General features: G+C 45.8%; 1 protein-coding gene across 1 annotated transcript in view; it reads right to left on the reverse strand.

The window, feature by feature from the left end:
- Dera (deoxyribose-phosphate aldolase) overlaps positions 1-23,075 on the reverse strand; it is a 91,384-nt gene extending 68,309 nt beyond the window's left edge. Inside the window, exon 1 of the mRNA XM_057776878.1 lies at positions 22,990-23,075. Coding sequence (XP_057632861.1) covers positions 22,990-23,020 — 31 coding nt within the window. The 5' untranslated portion in view covers positions 23,021-23,075. The remainder of the gene's footprint in view (positions 1-22,989) is intronic.
- Positions 23,076-23,729: the final 654 nt, after the last annotated feature.

Below are 23,729 nucleotides of genomic sequence, written 5' to 3' on the forward strand. Positions count from 1 at the left end.
ACCTCTTGTACTTAGTAAACAGCTTCTTGTACTTAATGTGAGTCACGGTCTCACCCTTGGGAGTCGGATGTCTGGTGCCCAGGACTTTCAACTCCACCCATGGACCTCTGGTAGCAAGCAGCCTCATCATGGTAAGCTAGACATGCATCCATTTATCTGCTGTAGCTGGCCTCGTTTCTACATCCCTGCCCCTCCTCCAGGAACTTTATGTTTTTGAAATTTATGTCTTATTTAGACAATGGTGGGCAAAGTGTAATCATTAGGAGATATGTGCCCATCACACAGCTCTCTGCTATGCCTAGAGAACTGTTGACTGCGGGCTGTACTGTGTACCAGTCAGGTGAGCTGTCTCTGTGACCAGATACCTACCGGAGACAACTAAGGGAAGAGGGCTTAGTTTAGCCCATGGTAACAACCCTGTGCATTTGCAAATAATGTCATCTCGGTGGGATCTTTGTAACAAAAGAAAAGTGTTCACCTCATGGTCAACCAGGAAACAGAGAAAGCATAACTCTGAAAAGGACCCAAGGTTGTTGCGATGGCTCAGAGGGTAAGGGTGTGCTTGTCGCCAACCCTGACAACCTCAGCTCAACCTCTGGAACAAACACGGTATTAAAGAGAATGAACTCTGGAGATATGTCCTCTGGCTTCTATACATAAGTACCTGCACACCAACACACACCAACATACACATACACACATGCACACACACCACAGTGAAAGAAAGGAGGGGAAGGAATGGGGCCAGGGCACGATACTTAGCTGCAAGTGACTCACTTCCACCAGGGAGATCCACCTGTCGTTAATGCCATCCTATGAATTATGGCCCTATCAAGTGAACTCACTCATTCATTAGTCAGAGCCTTCATGATCTACCTTCCTCTGGAGCTGTCCGCACAGACATGCCCATAGCTGTATTCCATCAGCCCTACAGGCCTCCCTCAATCCTATCACACTGACAGCCACACTGGGCATCACACCAATTAGTAGCACAATCCTAAAGAGTGTGCTGGGACCCCCAGGACAATTAGTGGTCTTCATCAAAGATGCTTTCTTTTCCATTTCCATTGTGGGATCTTACAGGTATCAATATTAATAGGGTAGCAATTCCAAATTTGACTAAGAATGACTTACACAAATATTCAATATCACTAAAGTAGGAACCAAGTTTAGTTTTTTTTTTTCATTTCTGATTAAATTATTTTGTTAACTGAAATCATTTAATAAAACAGATTTTCAACATTTCAATCCATCTGTTCTGCTCCTTAAAATATCACTTTGTCTTGCTTCTTTGCTGAGCCAACTCGATAGAAAACAGACGCCTGGGTCAGGCAGACTGCTGCCCCTTCCTCCTACCCCAAAGATAGAGTGGATCTGAGGCAGAGCCCCGGGGAGTAAGCCTAAACAGAGAGGAGGATGCACACAGCTCCTTTAAGACTTAAAAGAGCCGGGCTCCACCCAAATGGAGAGGCTTAAACAAACAAACAAAACAACCAAATGACCATTATTATGGGTGATTAAGTTCATGGTTGTCTCTGGTGGACAGTAAAGCCAAGAGTTGTATAGAATCATAAGGTTCATTCCCCAAAATCTGAAGCCAGCCAACCTGTGATGGAGGAGTTACTTTCATTGGTTAATAAAGAAAGTGCCTTGGCCCATTTGATAGGCCAGCCCTTAGGTGAGTGGAGTAGACTGAACAGAATGCTGGGAGAAAGAAGCCAAGTCAGTCAGTCGCCATGATTCTCCCACTCCAGACAGACGCAGGTTAAGATCTTTCCTGGTAAGCCACCTTGTGGTGTTACACAGATTATTAGAAATGGGTTAGATCAATATGTAAAAGCTAGCCAATAAGAGGTTATAACTAATGAGCCAGGCAGTGTTTAAAAGAATACATTTTCCGTATAATTATTTCGGGTAAAGCTAGCCGTGCGGAGCTGGACTAGCAGTACAAACCTGGGGCTCTTTTCTCCAAGTTCCTCTTCACTCCTCACTCCCACTGAGTTCTCTGCTGGTGGGAGATCTCACGCAAACCCAAAGGGTCCACCATCCCTTGGCTTTCATACAGGCATTTCCCTCTCCTTCCTTCCGTCTAGAATTGGGCTCCACTGCTCCTAAACAACCAGAAGTTTCCTGATTTGGTGTTTTATGTTCTCTCCCTGGATCTTGTGTCCTATCTGCTCCCTTGACCTAGAATGTCCTTTCGTTCCTTGTATGGACAGTGAACTCCCACCACCTGCTAAGACTCAGGTCAGGGAATGAGAACATTGCTCAGTTGTCAAGCCCTTGACTAGCAGTCCAGAAGCCTATAGTAAACTAGCTACAGTGAGAAACACTTGTGATTCTAGCATGTGGAGAATGGATGTGGATGAGGTCATCCTCAGACAAAACAGCAGATTCAAGCCCAGTGTAGACTACAAGAGTCCAGTCTCAGAAAAGGGAGGAAAGGAGGAGGGATGGTGTGGGAAGTCCTTCTGTATATGTGTTGCTTTTATTGGTCAATAAAGAAGCTGCTTTCAGCCAATGGCTTAACAGAATATAGCCAGGCTGGAAAAGATATATAGAGAGAGTCAAGGAGAAGCCATGTAGCCTCACCAGAGACAGATGCCAGATAGAACTTTTTAATCTGGTAAGCCACAGCCACGTGGCGATACACAGGTTAATGAAGATGGGTTAATTTAAGATATAAGAGGTACCTAGAAATATGCTTAAGCTATTGGCCATGCAGTGTTTCAGATACTTTCTGAGTGATTGTTTCAGGAGTTGGGGCAGCTGGGAAATGAACAAGAAGCCTCCCCCAAGGGAAGGGAAGGAGAGGGGAGGTCCCCTTCTTTAGGAGCCCTTTCTAATGTTTACAAGTTGCATGTTTTTTGTGCTCCATTCCTCTAAGTGACTTTGCCTTCTACTATCAGGCCCACCCCTCTATTTGGAATAGCACTGACAGTGTTAATAAACTCTGTACCACCCATAGGTGTTTAAAACCTCAAGCAAAGTATGAGACAGTGAGTGGCACTCAAGTAAGATGAGGCCCTCTCCAAGTTCAGACACTGGCTTCCTCTTACCCTCCCTGGGTCACAAAGAGAGAAAATGGTGGAAGTCTAGACAGGATGCTTGGGCACATTCTCCTTAAAAAGTAACTTCCAACACAATGCACCCTCCCGAGGGTACAGCCCACGAAGCCAGTGCTCACACTGAAGCGACCACTTGCCATAGGTCCTTCTGAGGCATCGACTAAGAATATAGCAGGAATTACCTGTCCCAGCATCAGCTTCGGCTGCAAAAAATATCATTAATGGTCATAAAATTACCCAGCCCCATATTTAATCCAGCCACAGAATTTGCCTCTGTGACCTCCCATAGCAGTGAATTATATAAGTGACAATCTCATTTTATTAGCACTTCATTTGCTACTCTTTAATTTCATCAAATAACCCTTGTTCTCCTATTATGGGGTCTGGGGAAGAAAGGATTGTGTGACCTTTGTTATGTCCTTTATAACTCCTATGATTCCACTCAAGTATCCTTTAGCGTCTACTCACCAGGAGAAACGCACGACTGTAATACACACACTCTCCTCAGGACCATAGACTCCTCTGCTCCAGAGGCCATGAGGAGATTCAAGTTCACAGGTCTTTGGGGAGAACAGACATGAAACCGTAACTGGAAGGCGGCAGCGACAAAAGCCTGGCTGTTTTCTCAGAATGTCACTTTGGGCCCTCTGCCGGTTATTAACTTGTTCTCAAATATTTGTCTCTCTCTCTCTCCTTTTTTTTAATTTTTCTTATTTGAGTCTCAGTGGGCAGAGGGGCTTCTTAGTCTCCCCAGCACCTCATTTTCATTTGCTTGGGTCCTTCACATAGTTCCTCACCCGTGTGGTATGAAATAATAACCCTCCATGAGGAGAAACATGTTGACTTCGCCTCTGTTCCTCAGGGACAAAAATCATGACACATTATTAGAAACAACATTCTCCAGAAGTGAAGAATTTCAATTCATTTTAACGGTTCCACCTAAACCTGTTTCTGGTACTGTCTCCAAGCGCCTCACTTTCTAACGTGCATGTGCGTATTTAACACCCATTCATGTTCCCAAGTACCCTTCTTAGCTGTGCCCACACAGCTGTCTGTTATTTCAGTATTGTTTGTTTTCAGGTCTAATTTGCAACCTCCCAGGAATCAGCCACACCCTCCCAGCTGTACAGGTGTACAACACAGAAAGAGCTCGTCACTAGATGCAAGTTAGTATGATTATCAGTCATTGAAATGGGAGAAGTATGTCACGAGCATGTCTGATCTGTCGACCCTCACCTTGGAAAGGGGTGGGCTGGCTAGAAACAAAGACACCGGGATGCTACTGCTAATTTCAAATGTAACTTCCACAGTAAATGAGAAGACATCACCTTGACCAGTTTCTAGCCCCCAAAAATATCGAAATCAGCTTTGCTGTGAGCCTCGTCCTTAACTGGGGGCAGGTAAGCTCCATCAGGAGCCTTCTTCCAAGAGTCTCCCATCTATCAGCTTTGGAAGGGGAGGGGTTTGAGGGCAACTGTGAACTTTCTGGGCACTAGACAGACAAAACTACTACTCTGCCTGTTACACTGGTCTTGAGAATCCAGATGTTAAGAACCCAAACACCTACAGCCAGGCAGCACATACTGCCCAGCCTGGATGGACCTTTCTAACAATACAGCTCCCTCTGCTATTTGCACCTACCCTCAAGTTCCTACCCAACACAAATTCGCCTACAGGGAGCGGTCCAAATTTGGTTGAGGAATAAATTCGTATAGCCTTCAAACAACCACAACTTAGGTAGGTGGTCTGTACCAAGATAAATACTGACTTGATCTCACAGTTCTGCCTCTGTGCCAAATGTCTGTACTCTCCCACCGAGTTGTCATGTCTGGGGTGTCTTGCATCCATACCTAAATGGGTTATAACCCTTTCGGGATATCATCACAGTAGAAGAGAGCTGCGGGTCCTATCACACACTGGTTGCAGTCTTGCACCTTGCTCTGCCTGGCAGAATCATATCTTGAGCTTAAGGTTTTCCCTCCTCCCTTTATTCTCCATCCATCCTTAAGATGCTAGCCACTGCTCTGCAATAATCAGCTGCCATTTCGGAAAACTGCCTTTCTCCATTTATCAGGTATCACCAGGAGGGTGATCTGAGCACTGAAAGGACCTAGTCTCTTATTCTAGAAACTTCTGGACAGCTCTTGAGCTGGTTTTCAGGTCCAACTGTTCCCAGGACCCTGAGGATTGCTCACTCAGTTGTAGGCAGAGACAGCACATTCGTTTCCTGCCCCCCCCCCGACCCGAATAATCACTCGGAAACTATATTAATTATAACACTGTTTGGCCTATTAGCTCAGACTTCTTATTAACTAACTCTTACATCTTAAATTAACCAATTTCTATTAATCTGTATATTGCCACAAGACTGTGTCCTACTGGGTAAGGTTCTGTTCTGGAGCCTTTCTCCATCAACAGCTACATGGTGTCTTTTTTATTCTGCCTACTCTCTCTCTCTCTCTCTCTCTATATATATATATATATATATATATATATATATATATATATATATATATATATTCTGATTTCCTGCCTGGTTTTACTCTGCCATAGGCCAAAGCAGCTTTATTCATTATCCAATAAATATACAGAAGGACATCCCACATCAGTCAGTGACCAGCCCCCAAGTCTGCAGCCGCAGTTGTTGGCTGTGGTTATACAGCTAGCATCACAGCTCCTTAGCAGAATGGGGAACATACCTGAGTGCCCAGGAGCAGATCCTATTGTCTCTACAGTCAGCTCTTCCTAAGTGCCAACTGCTTTGCTAAATGATGCGAGAAACACAGTGGCATAGCAAGGGTGTGACCAATCACAAGAAAGGGCTGGAGAGATGGTTCAGCCATTAGAGGTTAGGCTCCCAACCTAAACTATAGGAAATGCAGAAAAGTCGCAGACATGAAGAAGGCTGGGAAAGCACAATATGGGACATCACACACAATATGGAACATCACACACAATATGGGACATCACACACAATATGGGACATCACACACGGGCAAAATCAATGCAGTCCCCCGGCGTTTCCCAGCTGGTGCCACAGCTCTTACTAGAACCCTTTCACTTGAAAATAGATAATGGCAACTTACTTCGGTGACTGGAGCAGAAAGGGAGGGGTGCTAAGGGCTCACAGCTGAACAGAAACTGCAAGATCAAGCTAGAAAAACAGCCAGGAGCCATTCAACAGAGAAGAATGAGGCAGAGATGTAACTCACCTTGTTCAACATGCATGAAGCCCTTGGGTTTGATCTGAGTACCGCATAAAGCCAGGCATGATGGTGCAAGCTTGCCACCACAGCACTCAGAGCATGGAGGTGACAAGGAAGGTTAGGATTCTACGGTCATCCTTGGATCCTGAGACACACAAAACCTTCTCCCTAAATAATCAATTGGAATGACACCAGCACTTAACAGCTATCTGAACAAGATGTCACAGCAGTTGCCCTGGATACCATCCCAGCCTTCACAGGACAAACATTCAATACACATACCCTGGCCTGAGCCCAATCATACAAGCGACGAACATGTACGAAACCCCCATTGAGCAGGGTCAAGCAGACAGACTGAGTGTGGAAAGTGTAAGCATGAGTGAGCACCGCCGACCAAAGGCCAGGCTCTTACCACCCATCTACTCTGCAAGCCTGTAAGGAGTTACTCCAGGCCTTTTAACATCCAATACACACATGCACCCTACCAGCAGCCTCAAAAAGTGTGCTTAATGAAAAATGCAATTGTACATTTCCACTGCTCAGGAAGACTGATTATCTGTAATATGCACATTCTGCAAGCATGGACCTCAGAAAGCAAAGGGCTAACAGACTACAAAAAGACTTAACCTGTTGAAAAGCAAGGCAGCTACTTCAAAACTTGCCTGTTACGTCAAGATGGAGTCTAAAGAACTGAACCCATCTGCACAAGATTAATAACTACATAAAACTCTGAAGTACGGCCTTCATCTAGATAAATGATCCATTTAAAATATGCTCATTTTCACGTGTGACTATTCCAGTGACCATGTAAAAAGCAGTAGTACAGAATTACTAAATCATGTTTGTGTTTCCAAACATGAAGGATTTGTTGCTTCTGTGGCTTTGTCTTGATACAGCAGATTGGTATATAAGGCAAGCACTCTACCCCTAGCTACACCCCTAGCCTAAATATGGAATCTTCCCACAAATTGTGCTCTAGGAAAATTACTGACTGGAGCTTTCCCAAGTTCCTAAATATGGTGAGTGGCCAGGTCAAGTTCGTGGTACAATCCTTTAATCCCAGTACTCGAGAAGCAGGGGCAAACAGATCTCTGTGAGTTCAAAGCCAGCCCATTCTGCACAGCAAGTTCCAGGCTGGTTGGGGCTATAGAAAGAAACTCTGGAGAGAGAGCAAGGAACAGAAACAGAGACAGAGAGAGAATCATTATACCACAGTGAAATTCACGTGGCTGAAAATTCAGCTCTGGCATCCTGTGGGGCAGAGTCAACACTCAGTCCTCTGGAAAGATCTGATGGCTGTTGTAGGAGCACAGAGCTGCAGAGAAAGCCTCTTTCACACTAAAGACTCCACAATGAGACTGGACAGTGTTTCCTAGCATGGTAGTGATATGCCTCCAGTGCTACCACCCAACAAGTACCATGCACGAAGCTGCTATCTTGATAATGCTGGCAAGTCCTGCAAGATAAGACACATGATGTAACAAACCTACATAAATTAATCCTGTGAAAATACCGTAACTCCTGTTTAAAGGCCCCCAAGTAGGGTTAGCAATAGCAATGGCCTACTGAGGCAAGGGTGACCCCTAGAAATTACTCAGCACACTGGTGGAAATTACTGATCATAGACATCTGCACTTATTCTTCATGAGATGTGTGACCGCACCTAGTACTCAAGGCCCTGCTCTGACCACACTCTGCCCCAAGTAAATCTTATCTCAGGAAACCGCCATGATTCTTCACTGATGGAGGAAGGTCATTGGTTAAATAAAGAAACTTCCTTGGCCCTGATAGGACAGGATTTAGATAGGCGGAGTAAATAGAACAGAATGTTGGGAGGAAGAGGAAGTGAGCTCAGATGCCATAGCTCTGCTCTCTGAGGCAGAGGCGATGAAGCAAGCCGCCAGGTCAGACATGCTGAATCTTTCCCGGTAAGCTCACCTCGTGGTGCTACACAGATTATTAGAAGTGGGCTAAATTAATACGTGAGAATTAGCCAAGAAGAGGCTAGATATAATGGGCCACACAGTGTTTAAAAGAATACAGTTTCCATGTTGTTATTTCAGGGCATAAGCTAGCCAGGCGGCCGGAAGCCGGGCAGACGAAAAGTAGGCCCGCAGCTCCCCTTCAACACTTCACCATGAATTTATGGCAATTAATAACCTCTCCTAGGAGCAACCACTTTCAAATTGAAGATCCATGGAAGTATCTTCTATAGGACTATGAATAAGATCTTATGAGGGTGTTATCTTACATTTCCTAACAGCTATAACTTCATATTAACCCCGACACCTTACATTCCCAGCAAAGAGCTATAAACTGATCAATTGAGAATCACTAGTACTTTTTAATTAAAATTCATATTCAGAATTTGCATTTTAAATTCATATCTGTTTAGGTATCTCCCCAAAGCTGCTGTTTACAAATAACCATGTCCTATGTAGCCTTAACTGTCAACTGCTCACAGCCTCCTCACCTAAGAAGGGAATCTCAATGAAGGGACTACCCAGATCAGAATGGCCTGTGGGCAAGTAGATGGGGAAATGTCTTGATTGTTAATTGATGGAGGAGGGCCCAGTCCACTGGTGGTGAGATTCCTTAGCCAATGGTCCTGGGCTACAAAAGAGAGCTAGCAGAGCATGGGCCTGTGTGAGGCAGCATCCTCTACCGTTTCTGCTTCAAGTCCCTGCTTGAGGTCCTTCCCCGCTCTCCTCCATGATGGACTATAACCTAGCTCCTACCCTGCCATCCTCCATGACGGACTATAATCTAGCTCCTACCCTGCTTTCCTCCATTACGGACTATAATCCAGTTCCTACCCTGCTCTCCTCCATGACAGACTATAATCTAGCTCCTACCTCTCCATCCTCCATGACAGACTACAATCTAGCTCCTTCCCTGCCATTCTCCATGATGGACTGTAATCTGTAATCTGAGACACACCTTTTCCTCCCCAAAGCAGCTTCTAGAGTATTTATCACAGCCACAGAAAGGAAGTAAGAACACATGTATTATCTAATCCCTGGCTATTTATCTTAAAAGGTGACAATATGGCACCAGTGAATCTATCTGAATAAACACACTATAATGTGAAAATTGGCCAATTTTCAAAGACACTCAACCTTGGGATTTGAATCGCGAATGTCCCCCACGAGTCTATGTTCTGGGTGCTCTGTCTCCAATTCACAGAGCTATTTTGGAAGGAGGTAGAGCCTGGCTGGCTAAAGAGAGTGGACAGGGGGCAGGCCTTCAAAGGCTGCACCCATGCGTACTTCAGGCTGTAACTCACAAGCATGCAGCCACAGAGGACACTCTGTCATATCCTCTACACTGTACGGTAAACTTTAGTGACCAGCCAAGATGTTTATTATGTGGTTTCTTTCAGGTATCTTGATCATAGAAGTGTAAAAGGTACACAATTGCTGATCAAGAAAAAAAAAACTGAGGTGGATAAGATCCTAGAAGGCGGGGCGCACAATATCCACCACTAGTCATATTTCCACACAAAGGAAATCAAACCCATTTGAAGGTATTACATACACGTCTAATTTGAACTCCCACCGCATCCCAGCATTCTATGGGATTTCTCCCTCCCCCAAGCTCATGTCTATTTCTATCAGCACGCATCCTTGTCCACAGCTCCCTATTCTGACCCTGCTGGCCAGAGCACTACGTATTTGGATAAAGGAAGGAGTTCCGTGCTCACACATTGGGCAGCTTGGACCTGTCCATCCTACCTGTCGTGCCCACGGCTACCTACAACCGAGCTTTCATTCACCATGTCTTAAAGCCTCAAAGAACAAAGGCACAAGAATCAGGATCATAGGCCATCGGATTTCAAAACCCAATCTTTGGGAACAAGACTCAGGCTTAGATTCCCAGCACTTATATAAGAAGCTGAGTCTGGCAGCATGAACCAGTAACCCTAGCACTGGGGAGGAGGAGTCAGGAGGAAGCCTACGTGTTATAGGCCCAACAGTCAGCTGAGGAGAGGTTCTGTCTCAAGACATACATGGAGTAGGATCTAGCAAGAGACTGGATGTCAATCTCCAGCATCCTTCTAAATACATCAAAGTACAGACTCACACACAAGTATGCACGGCACCACACACAGATACACACAGACACACACAGACACACACACACACCAATTTCCTTTCAAAACAGGGACTGGGGCTACACTTAATTAACTGAGCCAACACCCAAAAGTATATATTTTACTCACAGAAAAGTTTAAACAGAGTAGTCTACAAACACACAAGTTCTCAAACTGGGGTACGAGATTGTCCTTTAAACCAAACTCAGCACCATTGTGAAAGACAAGACTGAACATGTGACACACATTTATGTCATCCACTACCCTGTGACTTACAAGAAATAACTGAATGCTGCCTAGATATCAACTTACCAGTCTCATGCTCTACCGGAATGCCTTGATCTGTGCTTAACTACACACACATGCACACACACACGTAAATGCATGCACACACATACACATGCACCTGCACACACACACACACACACACACATATGCATACACACATACACGTGCATGCACACACAAACATACACACACCCAAAGCACACTCCCAGGCAGAAGGAGCTTAGACTGTAGGTATACCCCTCCAACTTGAGCTAAAGTCCTGACTGCAAGCGCACAGTGCTTGAAGGAAAAATATTTCCCCAAACAAACCAAGCAGCCCTGAGCACAGTGACTGCAGGGCTGCCTGGGAGTGTCTGTTCTTGGACTGGATTAGAGTAGGAATCGCCACCTGCTGGGTGCTGATTCAAAACACTGTTTCCTGAAGTACCTGATCTCCTTAGGAGGAAGTTCTTTGTGGCATAGGTTTTGATAAGGCGGGCTGGTTCCCCGAGCTTTCAGATGCTCTGTTGACCATCACCAGAAACCTTAAAGCACTGCCCCTTCAAAAGAAGTCATTAGACATGGTCGCTCAGAAGTCCCCTTGTGCTATTGTGACAGTAACTGAGAGAATGCGCTCCCAGCTGCCAGCCCCACTGACCCAGTGAATCCCAAGGTGGGGGGGAAGTCATGTGACCAGCTGGGTTTTGTTCCACACTCACAGAGAAACCTGCTCTGGTCTGCAAGGCAGGGTTTAACAGGCACAGAGACAGAAAACTGAAGGGGGGAAAGTCCTTAACATCGCCTGTGCAAAGAAGAGCGGCAGTCAGAATGTCAGCTCCAGAGAGCAGGCAGGGTCCCCCACGCCAGCACTCCCTTTAGTTACATATGCTAAGCTGTACCACTCAATTGTCATTTCTTTCTTAACAGCCTTTCCTGGTTTCTTCAAGCAAAAGTAGCTCTTTAGACTGTCAGACTTCCGCACTTTGGTGGGAACTGAACATTTATTATCCTCCCACCCACACAATTACTGAGGGGTGGAATATAGGGTGACAAAACACTGGTGCACCCCAAAACAAAACTCCCCACACACACACCCAGGGCCATCCTTAACATCAGCTGACTGAAGTTCTTCTCAACTAACAATTCAAACGGGGCGGCCCACATGTCTTCATTTGTGTACCCACAGAATATTCCCCACTTTACCCAAGAGCTAATACAAAAGTAGTTAAATTTTAAAGTAATTTTCTCTTTCTTAGCTTTGAGACTCTTTATAAGGGCCAAGGACATAGCTCAGTAGGTAGAATGCCTGCCTCGCTTACAGGAAGCCCTGTGTTCCAGCCCCAGAATAAGAAAAAGATGGAAAGAAAGTTCACAAAAGTGGAGGGTTTAAGTTTAGCCTCCAAGGCCACTGACAGCCCCACTAGCAGAGCTGACGAGGTCCCTAGACGTTTCGAACCGTGACAGCATGTCCGAAAGTCAAAGCAAAGGCCATGATGTCCTGAAGAGTACAGGGCTCGTGTAACGGTGGTGTGCAAGTGGGGGAGCAGGAATGGGGCCCAGTGACCGATAAAAAGAGGATGACGCCTGGGCTGGATACATGGGCCAGTCAGGGGGCTGCGGTAGATGATGGGGTTGTCGCTCAGCTGGTAGGATGCTTACCTAGCGTGCAGGAAGCCTGGGTCTGACGTCAGCATGCACTGCACATAGGAATCCAAGCACTTGGGAGGCAAAGAGGGGATCTGAACTTGGAGGTCTTTCTCAGCTACACACAGAGCTTGAGGTTCATTTGGGATATATGAGACTCTGGGCACACACACAAAGTTGTGTCATGAAAGGCAGTGTTCTATGTGACGGGAGAGATAGAGAGGCCTAGCAAACCCAGACTCTGCCCTCAGGAAGGTAAACGTCATTACCACATACATACGCTGGAGACCACAGAGAGTCCAGGAGACCAGCGGAGACCAGGAGTGCTGACTGGAGATGGTGACTGGAGATAGTGAGGTCTGGTATTTCAGAGGAAAATAAAGAAGGAAGCATCACTCATCAAGTTGGGGGTGACCTAAGTTAATCTTCTAGGGTAGAAATACAGATTGAGGGCACTAAAAATCAGAGACTCAATTACAAGTTCAAGGTCACACAGTGTCTGCCAGCACTACAAGGGAAACTCTGGTCACTGGATTCCCAAGCTGAAGTTATTTCTAAGGAGTGGGGCTGGAGAGATGGCTCTGCAGTTAAGAGTACTGATGGGGAAGCTCAGCCAATCACATCTGGCTAGGGTGTGGCTGCCTAGAGCCCGGGTAGGAAAACAGGGGTAGATAGGTGCGTGATCTCTCTACTCAGTGCTCGCCGGACCATTTTGGATTTTGGACCTTCCACTCTTGTAGCGTGAGTTCCCACCTTTTTCTATTGTTCTTGAGCTGGTCTGGTTACTTATTATCAACAGAGTATGTCCTGCTGTTCTAGAGAACCAGAGATTGAGTCCCAGCACCCATGTCAGAAGGTTCACAACTGCCTGTGTCTCCAGCTCCGGGGGATCCAATGCCTCTGGTGTCTGTAGGCACCTGCACATGTGCTCACAAACCACCACAAACACACACGCGTACACACACACACACATTAAAAAAAAATAAAGATTATATGCCTAATAGGAAATGGAAGTATATTATAAAGGAATCAAATTTTAAAAAAAAAAAACCTGAAAAGTAAATGTAATTGTTCTATTTGAATAAAAACAAACTGAGCATAGTGGTATATGTCTCTAATCCCAGTACTTGGGAGGCAGATCTTTGAGTCCGAGGCCATCATCGTCTAGAGGGTGAGTTCCAGGTCAGTCAAGGCTACCCAGAGAAATCCTGTCTCAAAAAACCAGGAAACAAAAAAAGAACAAAAAACAAGGAGTTCAATGCTATGGAGCTTTTCCTGGAGGGGACCAAAAATCCTGAATCCACCGCAGTGTCACCACCAGGTGCTGTAGTTGTCACAGAATGAGCGTGCCTGGGACTAGCAGAGAGGGGAGGACTGAATGGAAGCACACGTTACAACTAAAACCAATGCTCTGTCAGGCAGAGCGATAAACACAAAATAAAAGCTCTGTGCTTAGACAGCTCGGTCGGTCAGCGAAGCTCTAGCTTTGAAAGCGTGAAGACCCGGGTCCAGACTCTCAGCATCCACATAAAAGACAACAGTGCTGTCATGCACCTGCAATCACGTGCGCTGAGGAACCCTACTCAAGGCAAAGGTGGGAGGCTTCCTGGATCTCACTGCCCCGCTAGTCTAGGCAAAATGGTGAAACCCAGGTCCAGTGAGAGACCCTGTCTCCAAAAATAAGGTAGAGAGCAACTAAGGAAAACAACGAACACTGACATTTATGAGATGCCTAGAGAGAAGGGTGATGCAGTTATGTCACTGAAACTTAGTCTTGAAAGTCGAGAGACTTGCGCCAGCCAGACAAGGAAGGGGAAGTCTATAGGGAGACTGAAGCACAACCACGGCTGTGTGAAGAGCCACTGAAGAGAACAATGGCTCCTGACAGATTCTCCAAGTCTCAGAGATTATATGTTGGTTTTTGTCTTGTTTCGAAGAGAGTTTTTAGAGTAGTTTTAGGTTTTCAAAAACCTAGCAGAGGTCACAAAGATGCCCATGTCCACATAAGCATAACTTCTTCCACTATCAACATCCGCCACCACAGTAGCACGTGTGTCTGTACGCTGAGACGGCTCAGACCCAAAATAATCACACAGAAACTATATTAATTACAACATAGCTTAGCCAATAGCTTAGGTTTCTTATTAAGTAATTCTTACATCTTAAATTAACCCATAATTCTTGTCTGTGTTAGCCGCATGGTTTGGTACCTTTTATCAGTGAGGCATTCTCATCTTGCTTCCTCTGTGTCTGGGCGACGAATGCAGGCTGAGGCTTTCCTCTTCCCAGAATTCTCCTAGTCTGCTCACCCCGCCTATACTTCCTGCCTGGCTACTGGCCAATCAGCAATTTATTAAACCTATACAAGTGACAAATCTTTACAGGATATAAGACCACTGTCCCATAGTATATCTCAAACCAAGTGCCCTGGCCTTACAAATTAAGAAAGGACAAACCAGGTACAGAAGTCCCTGTTCGAGGTGAAGGTCACCTTTGTCCTTCACAGAGAAACTTCAGTGCATCCAGGAAAACATATGCAGCCAGCAGAGACTCTCTGATGACCATTAAAGGGTGCCTGGTTTCAGGTTGGCCTGCTGTGGAAAGGGACATAAGAGAGGGTGACTTGGTATGACGACACCCAGATATGCAAATAGCACCACAAGACCCATTCTTTTCTACACTAATAAATTACTCAACAAATGAAAAAGTTGCTTTAAGAGCAGATAAACAAGAGAGACACAGAGAGTTCTCACAAGGTGTGAGGCCCTTTTATGGACAAGTCTAATTCTCAGAGTTCATGCCATCCTTGGCCCAGAGTACCGATCCAAAGTGCCGGAAGCGCAGAAGTCTTCCAGTTAGTGCCATTCGCAGCAGGCCACACAGGGGGCACAATGCCATTCTCTGACTGGTATTAACCGCATCGCACACACTACTTGCCACTTAAGTTGCCAAAGAATTGTCTCTGTTATCGGATCATTGCTTCAGCCGTGGGACTGCGTGTGTTCAAGTAATTGGTTTTCTACCGTTTAAAAATGTCTCCAGTGTCCGGTGTAGTGGCTCTAGCCTGTAATCTCAGCAGCCAGGAGGCTGAGGCAGGAAGGGTGTAAACTCCAGGTTAGCCTGGGCTAGTCAAACCATTTCAAATATTCATAACAAAATACAGAAAGCCCTACTAAACTGCAGGCATTTTCATCTTTTCCAATGAGGGGTGTGTGTGTGTGTGTGTGTGTGTGTGTGTGTGTGTGTGTGTAGACACATGTGTACAGGGGCTCAGTGGGGAGGCCGGAGAACAGTTGGCTCCTTCTGCTTAGAAGCAGGTGCTTGTTTCTGCCATGCTAAATTAAGGACAGCAATTGGGTTTCTGGGCAAGTGCCCTGTCCCCATCTGCCATGGCACAGTAGGAGCGCTGGGGTTACAGACACAAGCCTGTGGGGTTTTCAGGCAGGTTCCCAGGCCGGCACGCAAGCCTTGAGGCCTGTGTCCCAGCTTTTCTTCACTGAGCCACTTCCTGGCCCACTCTAGGTATCTGAACGAACTGCGCACCCTCACTCCGCTACTCTGAACTGTGAGGACATAAGTATTCTAGGTATTCTACCGGAAAGCTCATCGGAATCAGGATTCTAATCAGCTCATTTCAGTATTTTCCCCTTCCTTTAAAGACCACGACTTGGCATCATTAACTAGAGTCCAAAACAACCCCGGCACTATCCACGCGGAGTCATTTTAGAGAGCAATTACCAGCAGCTACTCCTCTGCCTGCCATTTCTGTGGAGCGAAGCCAGAGACACAAAGAGCAAGGAGTTGGGATGTGAGCGTCCCAGCATTTTAAGAACTATGTACGGCTGCTGGCATGGAGATTAAACATTTATCCTCCTCTGGCGGCCACTTTGGTTTCCAGGGAACTGACGGTTTCAGCCAGGCGGGAGGAGGAGAGGTACACCCACGGACGCTCACAGCACACAACAAAGTCTCCTGAAATGTTTCAAAGTGCCTTTTCATGCCTTTAATTCAAAGATGAACACATTTCAAGGTGACCCGATCCTCAAGCGACAGACAGTGTTTTAAAAGGGCCAGAAGTCTCCACTTAAACCATTTCTAGTGACATGTTTCAATCGCGTCCTCAAGGGCTCCGTCTGCTGCCTCATTTAGTAGTCTTTCTTTCCAGGCAGAGGCAGCCCATTTTCAATGAGGGCTTGAAGTTTGTCTTTCCTCCTAATAATTAAAATCCACGGGGCTTAGATACGTTTATTAAAAATGTGTTTCAGAATAGCAGGTCCCACGGAGGACTTTTAATTATTTAATTACACAACAAACTCCAATTATTATTTTATAGTTTTCTGTTTATCAAAACAGTACCAGAAAAATAAAAGACAGGCTTGATGTGTGCGCTTACAAACAAATGGAGCAGATTTCAAAAGCAAAATCAAAGTGTTCATAAAAGGACACCCCACTAAAAATTTAGAAATGGACAATCACCATCCTGACTGAATGACCCATATACAGAATTAGAGCATTTCTGTCTTCTTCAAAATATTAGCTATATGCACTCTAGCAGAATAAGATACACAAGAAATCTGAACATTTGGGTTCCTGTGTTTGAAGAAGACTCGTAGACTGCTGTCTCTTCATTCCTATGCACAAATCATCCCCAGAGAAACAGCCTCGTGGAGGAAGCCCGGACTGCTGTGATCCATCCCTTCCTGTCCTCCTGAGGTTCCGAAGTCTCTTTGGCAGGTCTCGGCCAGTCGAAATGTCCAGAAATTAGTTCAAGCTGGACTATAGAAGGATGTCTGATGTTCAGCAGTTAGGTAAAAGCCAGCATTCCTCAGGAACATATTAAACAGGTCTTCTGTCCTCCAAAAGGAGCCATTTCCCACACCTCTGGTAGAAGGGACATACAGCTCACAGAATATCAAAGCCTTGCTGGCCTCCAGGCTCCCTCAATATCACAAGAACCTGTTAGACATTCCACGGTCCAAGCTAGCACCCTAAGCTTCTCACCTCCTCCTCTTCCATTGGCCTCCCTCGCCAGGGTTACTCATCCTTCCTGTAACCCAGCTACTGCACTCTTCTCTCTCGTGCTCGCCACTCTCTCCTGTGCTCTTCCCATCCCTTGCTCTCTCCTGTGTTCTGCTCTCTATCTCTGGCTGTCTCAGCATCTCCACTGTTCTCTCCTGCTTCCCAGCCCTGGCCATGTCCACTCTGCTTTCCCTTCTCTCTGCCTAGACTCTCCCAGATGCCTCTGGGTGTTCTCTCTCCTTTATTCACAATAAAAACCTTCCACCTAATAGGAGAGCAGTCATGCTGGCAGTTTCTTTACTGTGCCCCCTTGAATACAATTTTGTCGGTGGTGGTTTTGTTTAGGTTTAGTTTTGAGACAGAGTCTCATGAATCCCAGGCTGGCCACTAAATTGTTGATCTTCTAGCCCCCACCTTCTAGAACTGGGATCACATCGCAGTGCTGGAACTAAGCCTAGGACTTCAGACACGGCAGGCAAACACCGGAGTGACCTGCCTGCTCTGAGAGATCAGAGAGCAGGCCAGGCTGCCCCTGGGATCCATTCCCTGGGGCAAGATGTTCACCAGCTACAGAACAGCAGCATTCTGTACAGGACTCTCCAAACATCTGTGCATCCGTTACACATTTTAAAGTGCACCTTGGCTCTTTCTCTGCTTTTCCTTAGACAAATGCCCTAAACCACCAGGGTACAGACAAGAAAGGAGGTGCACAAGATGGACATTTGAACCACCACATTTGGGACAGGGCACAAGTCCAGTGTGGGGCATGGGAGTCCATACAGGTAAAGTAAACACCATGCACACAGCAGAGCAGAGTCCAGACACAGGAAGGAAGAAATGAGCTCCCTAGGCTCCTAATTCTTACACAGGCGCCTATAAAAACAAAAGGGAAAGATGAAGATGCATGGGAACCAGACTGTTCTGTTACCATGACTCATTTCATTGCCAGGCTAAAGCAGGCATGCCTATAATTCTAGCAATTGGGAGGTAGAGGCAGGAGGATTGGGAGTTCAAGGTCACACTCAACCACAAACTAGGCAAAACTGGACCATCTCAGGGAATGGAGGATGGCTCTGCAGTTAAGGGCATGGGCCTGAATTCAATTCCCAGAACCCACGTGTCAGTTCACAACTGTGTGCAATGCAAGTCCCAGAGGATCCAAGTACCCATGTGGTACACAAACACACATGTAGATAAAACTCCCAATAATAGATCATAAAAATAAAAAACCCAAAAAACAAAGATAAATGGAAGATAAGTTGATATCATATTTACAGTCTTTGTTATTGTTTTCAGATTTTGTATTCTGCTGGTGGGGTTTAAGAACACTGGCTGCTGGGGCCTGAGAGATGGCTCAGAGGTTAAGAGCACTGGCCTCTCTTTCAGAGGAACCGGGTTCAATTCTTAGCACCCACATGGCAGCTTACAACTGTCTGTAACTCCAGTCCCAGGGAATCTGACACCTTCACACCAATGCACATGACATAAAGTTAAATAAATTATATATATATAAAGCCGGGTGGTGGTGGCGCACGCCTTTAATCCCAGCACTCGGGAGGCAGAGGCAGGTGGATCTCTGTGAGTTCAAGGCCAGCCTGGTCTACAAGAGCTAGTTCCAGGACAGGCACCAAAAGCTACAGAGAAACCCTGTCTCAAAAACCCAAATATATATTATATAATATATATATGGATCACTGGCTGCTCTTACAGAGGACCCGAGTTCTAGGCACAGCATCCACATGGTGGCTCACTACTTTCTAAAGCTCCAGCCACTTCCAGGGACAGACAGTGATGACCTGTTCCAACTTCCAAGGGGATACCAGGAATGTACATGGTATACAGACATATGTGAAGGCAAAACACCCAGGCAGTGTTAATGGCACAGCAGAGACCAAGAGCCTGGAACCAGACCACTGATTATTTGGGATGAAGGCCTGTATGTAAAAATGTATGGATAAAGGAGTTTACCACGTGACTCCCTGTATTACAAGGCACCTTCCATGATAAGATTTTCTCTTTCTTCCTTTTTTTTTGCCTTTTTTCTCTTAAATTTTATTTTGTTTTATTGGCGGGAGGTGATGGGTGGGAGCAGGAGCAAGATGTCAAAGACACAAAGAATAAACAAGAAGAAAGTTTGAAAAAAAGCCAATCTCAAGACTATGAAGTTGGACCACAGCAAATGGGGAAGAGACACAGCCACCTCCTTTGTGGAACAAAAACCAAGGGGACTTCCTGCCAGGGTGCTGCTGGCAGGGGTGGAGTTCCGGAGCTCCCTTCTTCTAGAGAAAGAGTGGCCATTCAGAGCTACTCTGCTTCAGCCATGTATGTGTTCCTGGGCTACACCAAGATTGCTTTTTGTATCAAACAACCACAATTGTGGATATATCCATCTCTTGGTAATATAAGTATCTGTTAAGCTGTCCCCATTTCCTCTCAAGATCTTTTTGAAAGTTTTTCTCTTAACAGAAACAGACGGGCATACAGCAAGCTGTTACTAAAATGTTTTCCACTTTCCAGAAGCCTCCAAAGATGCCCAAATTTGAAAGGAAGATCATGCAGGCTAGCTTTATGTCAACATGCCATTAGCTAGAGTCATCTGAGGTGCTGCCACCCCTGAGCTGGCGGTTCTAGGTTCTATAAGAAAGTATGCTGAGCAAGCCACAAGGCTTGCCCCTCCACAGTCTCTGTATCAGCTCCTGCTGCCAGGTTCCCAACTGGTTTGAATCCTGTCCTGACTTGGGAAATATACCCCTTTCCTCTCCAACTTGTTTTTGGTCATGGTCTGTCACAGCAATAGAAACCCTAAGACAAAGCCACTATCCACCACCCTTGTAAGTGTGAAATATTGTAAATAGAGAAGTCGTCAAAATGCCTTTGAATGGCATCCAAAACTAGGAAGACGCGGTACTTATAGCACATGTCCACACACAGAACCCAGCTGTACGGACAAGTTCCCCAAAACAGGAAGTTGTTTATTCCTCATTGTGAGGGTCTTCCATCTGCATAGGTCACTCAGGGAGCTAAAGAAAAGCCGTGTTTATGGACACCTACATTTTAAGGCAAAGTCAGAAAAGCCTAGAACATGCTAACAGAGTAATTAGCAGAGGCAGCTGGCATGGAGGACCACCAGATTCCGATGGCTGGGCCTCCATCCATCTTCTAATACAATCACAGCATCCACACTGGAGAACTTTCACACGGCCGCATGCTAGGCTGCAAAGCAATGTTCCTTGCAGGAGCTCTCGACATAGAAACCAAGTTGCTCAACACAGAACGCCAGACATCCCAAGCTTGAATCCTAGGTGGCAAATGGAGGAAGGAGAGCCAACTCTGGAGGCTGCACTTTGACTGCCAGAGGTGATCAGTGGTATGGGCATGCCCCAACACACACACAAAGTAGATAAATAAATGCTACTTTAAAATCTGGATTAAAGGCTGGACTCAGTTTAAGAGCACTTGTTGCTCTTCCAAAGGACCTGACTATCTGAAACATCAATCCCAGGGGATTGGATGCCCTCTTCTGGTCTCAACAGGCATTGCAAGCATAGGGCATACAGGCAAAACAAGAACATGAAATTAAAAGAAAAAAACTTAGATTAATGAATTCTACTATCTTTCTGGTGATAACTGCACTTTCTAAAATTTTTGTAATAAAAACGTGTTTAAATAAAGTTAATTTCTTTTAAAAATTAACAGTGTTCAAGAAAAATATTAAAGTGCTTCAATCAGCAAAAATCATCAATTAAAGCAATGTTGAAATTAATAGAGAGCAATTTTCCCTAGGGCATATATGTATATTTCATGTGATTTACTTGAGCAGTTTAGATTAAAGCTGTCATTTCTAAGGGTTAATGCCACTACAGGTACAGCATTAACCTACAAAAATAATAAGAAAAATATAACCTTAACATGGGGGAATAAGAGCATATTTCCTATGGCAGACATTTCTGTCTACCCTGTTACTCTTCAACAAATGAGAGGTGCTTTATAATGGCTTTTTAAGAAAAGTGGTATAGGAGGTCCTTCTTTGTGTGTTGCTTTCATTGGTTGAATAAAGAGGCTGTCTTGGCCTTTTGATATGTGGGCGGTGTAGACAGAATAGAATGCTGGGAAGAAGGGAAGTTTGGCAGACGCCATGGCTCTCCTCTCCAAGATTGACGCTGGTTAGACTCATGCCAGTAAGCCACAGTCAAGTGGCGATACACATTAGTGGAGATGGGTTAAACTAATATGTGAGAGTTAGCCAATAAGAGGTTAGAACTATGGGCCAGGCAGTGTTTAAATGAATACAGTTTCCGTGTAATTATTTCGGATAAAGTTAGCCAGGTGGCCGGGAGCCAGGCAGGACAAAAAGCAGCCCGCTCACCTTTTACAACAGAAAAGATCTTCTTATAGAGTCCAGGCTGGCCTGGCACACTTCCAATGCTGAGGTTACAGGTGTGTGTTGTGGTGCCCAGTCTGAACTTAGGAATTACGAAAGTAAAAATGAGCCGGGCATGGTGACACACACCTTTAACCCCAGCACTCAGGAGGCAGAGGCATCTTGGTGAGTTTGAGGTCAGCCTGGTATCCAGAGCCAGTCCCAGGACAGTCAAAGCTACACACAGAAACCCCGTCTCAAAAACAAAGAAGTGAAAATGGTTTAACCGCATCTCCTGAAAGGAAAATGTGAAGCTTTAAAGTAAATGTTTGGGGGAAATTATGTTATCCCCTCCACATGTGCACAGACAGGGACACACCCCACCTTCACCCCTTACCCCCATCTTCAAGGATCTTCCAACTCAGGGTATGCTCAGTTTCTTCAGCCATTGCTAAAGTTTACATTTCAGGGATAGAACTAAAGTCGAAGCCATCATCTGATGGAGGGCAGGGACTGAAATGAAATAAGCCTGGCACAGGAACTAGGTGCTAAGCAGGCTTACCACTTTCCATTCAGGAAAAACTGTAAACACTTCAAGTCTAGACTGTTGAAACAAAGCCCTTTTAAAGGGAAAAAAGTAGTCATGTGTATCACTGACAGCCACTTTCTCAAAGTCAGCCCCTACAAGCAGAATTTCCTGACTCGTTTAATATTGTTACATATTCAACACTAAGTACAGAAAAAATCGACCAGAGGCTGCGGTATCCTCGCAATATCCGAACCACCTTCAGACAGCAGTAGCTTCCTAATAAGTTTTATAAATGAAAATGCTTAAGCACAAAGTGAGTAATTTACCCAAAACCACACGACAAGAGGATCCAGTATGTCATTCGCATTTGGCTCGGTTACCTTTTTGCTACGTTTGAATAACAGATTTTTAAGTTTTCTTTCCCAGCAATATCTGAACTACTACCAGTAAGATGAAACGCGGTTTTAAAAGGGACATTTTGAAAGCCATCTAAAATCACTTTAAGCAGGTTATGACAACTCTCCCACCAGCGCAGTTAACTTTGGGTATAGCTACGTGGATCGAGCAGTACTCTGTCAGGATTTTCTCTGGGGTTTGTTCTCTTTGCGACCACCCAGCTAGAAAGTGGGAAGGTCTAACCTTCCTTGCTTCTGCTTAAAGGGTAAGATTGTAAAGTGCCAGGCAGCAGGGACGTCCTCTGCCTAGATTCAGGTCTCTGCCCGCCAGGGACCGCCCTAGGCGTCCCCGCTCCTCCCCGAGCACGCGACCAGGCGAAACGGGGAGCGCCTCCCGCCAGCCCTTACCGAGTTCTGAGCCCCGAGAGTGCGCGGCCATCGTGAAAACCGCCAACAACCAACTCGGGCTAAGGCCGCCTTCCGCACCGGCCTACCTTCTTCCTGCCAAGGGCCCGCCCCGAGCCCCGCCCCGCCATAGCCACGCCCCTCCGGCCCAGCTGGCCACCACCAGGTTCCCTGGCAGCTCCAGGGCATGACGCCCAGCCAGGACCTCACACCCATTGCCCTTGCCCTCCTGACCAGGCGCGTGACCTGAGCACGCTTCTGCTCCCGAAAGTCTCCTCGGACCATTTTAAAATGGTACGTTCACTGCTACCCATCTAATCCGAGAGAGGCTGTTCTAGAGTGGGCAGAGCTCTCCAAAACGAGATGGGCCTGAACGTAGCCCTCAGTAGCACTCAGATGGCTGCCAAGGCACGGTCTAGGCCCTAGCGCGATTTCTAGTCCAGACTCAATAAGAGCAGCTAGAACATGAGCCTGGGAAGACCTGGTCTCCCTTTCTGTTCCTTTATTTTCTTTTTTTCGAAACAGGGTTTCTCTGTAGTTTTGGAGCCTATCCTGGAACTAGCTCTTGTAGACCAGGCTGGCCTCGAACTCACAAAGATCCGCCTGCCTCTGCCTCCCAAGTGCTGGGATTAAAGGTGTGCGCCACCACCGCCGTCCGGTTTCTTCTTCTGTTTCTGAGACAGGAATCTGTAATGGCTGCCTTTGTTGAACCAGCGAGCCAGAAACTTTCATACTGCACACTG

Source organism: Chionomys nivalis, chromosome 1 (assembly GCF_950005125.1).
Source record: "Chionomys nivalis chromosome 1, mChiNiv1.1, whole genome shotgun sequence".
Lineage (NCBI taxonomy): Eukaryota > Metazoa > Chordata > Mammalia > Rodentia > Cricetidae > Chionomys > Chionomys nivalis.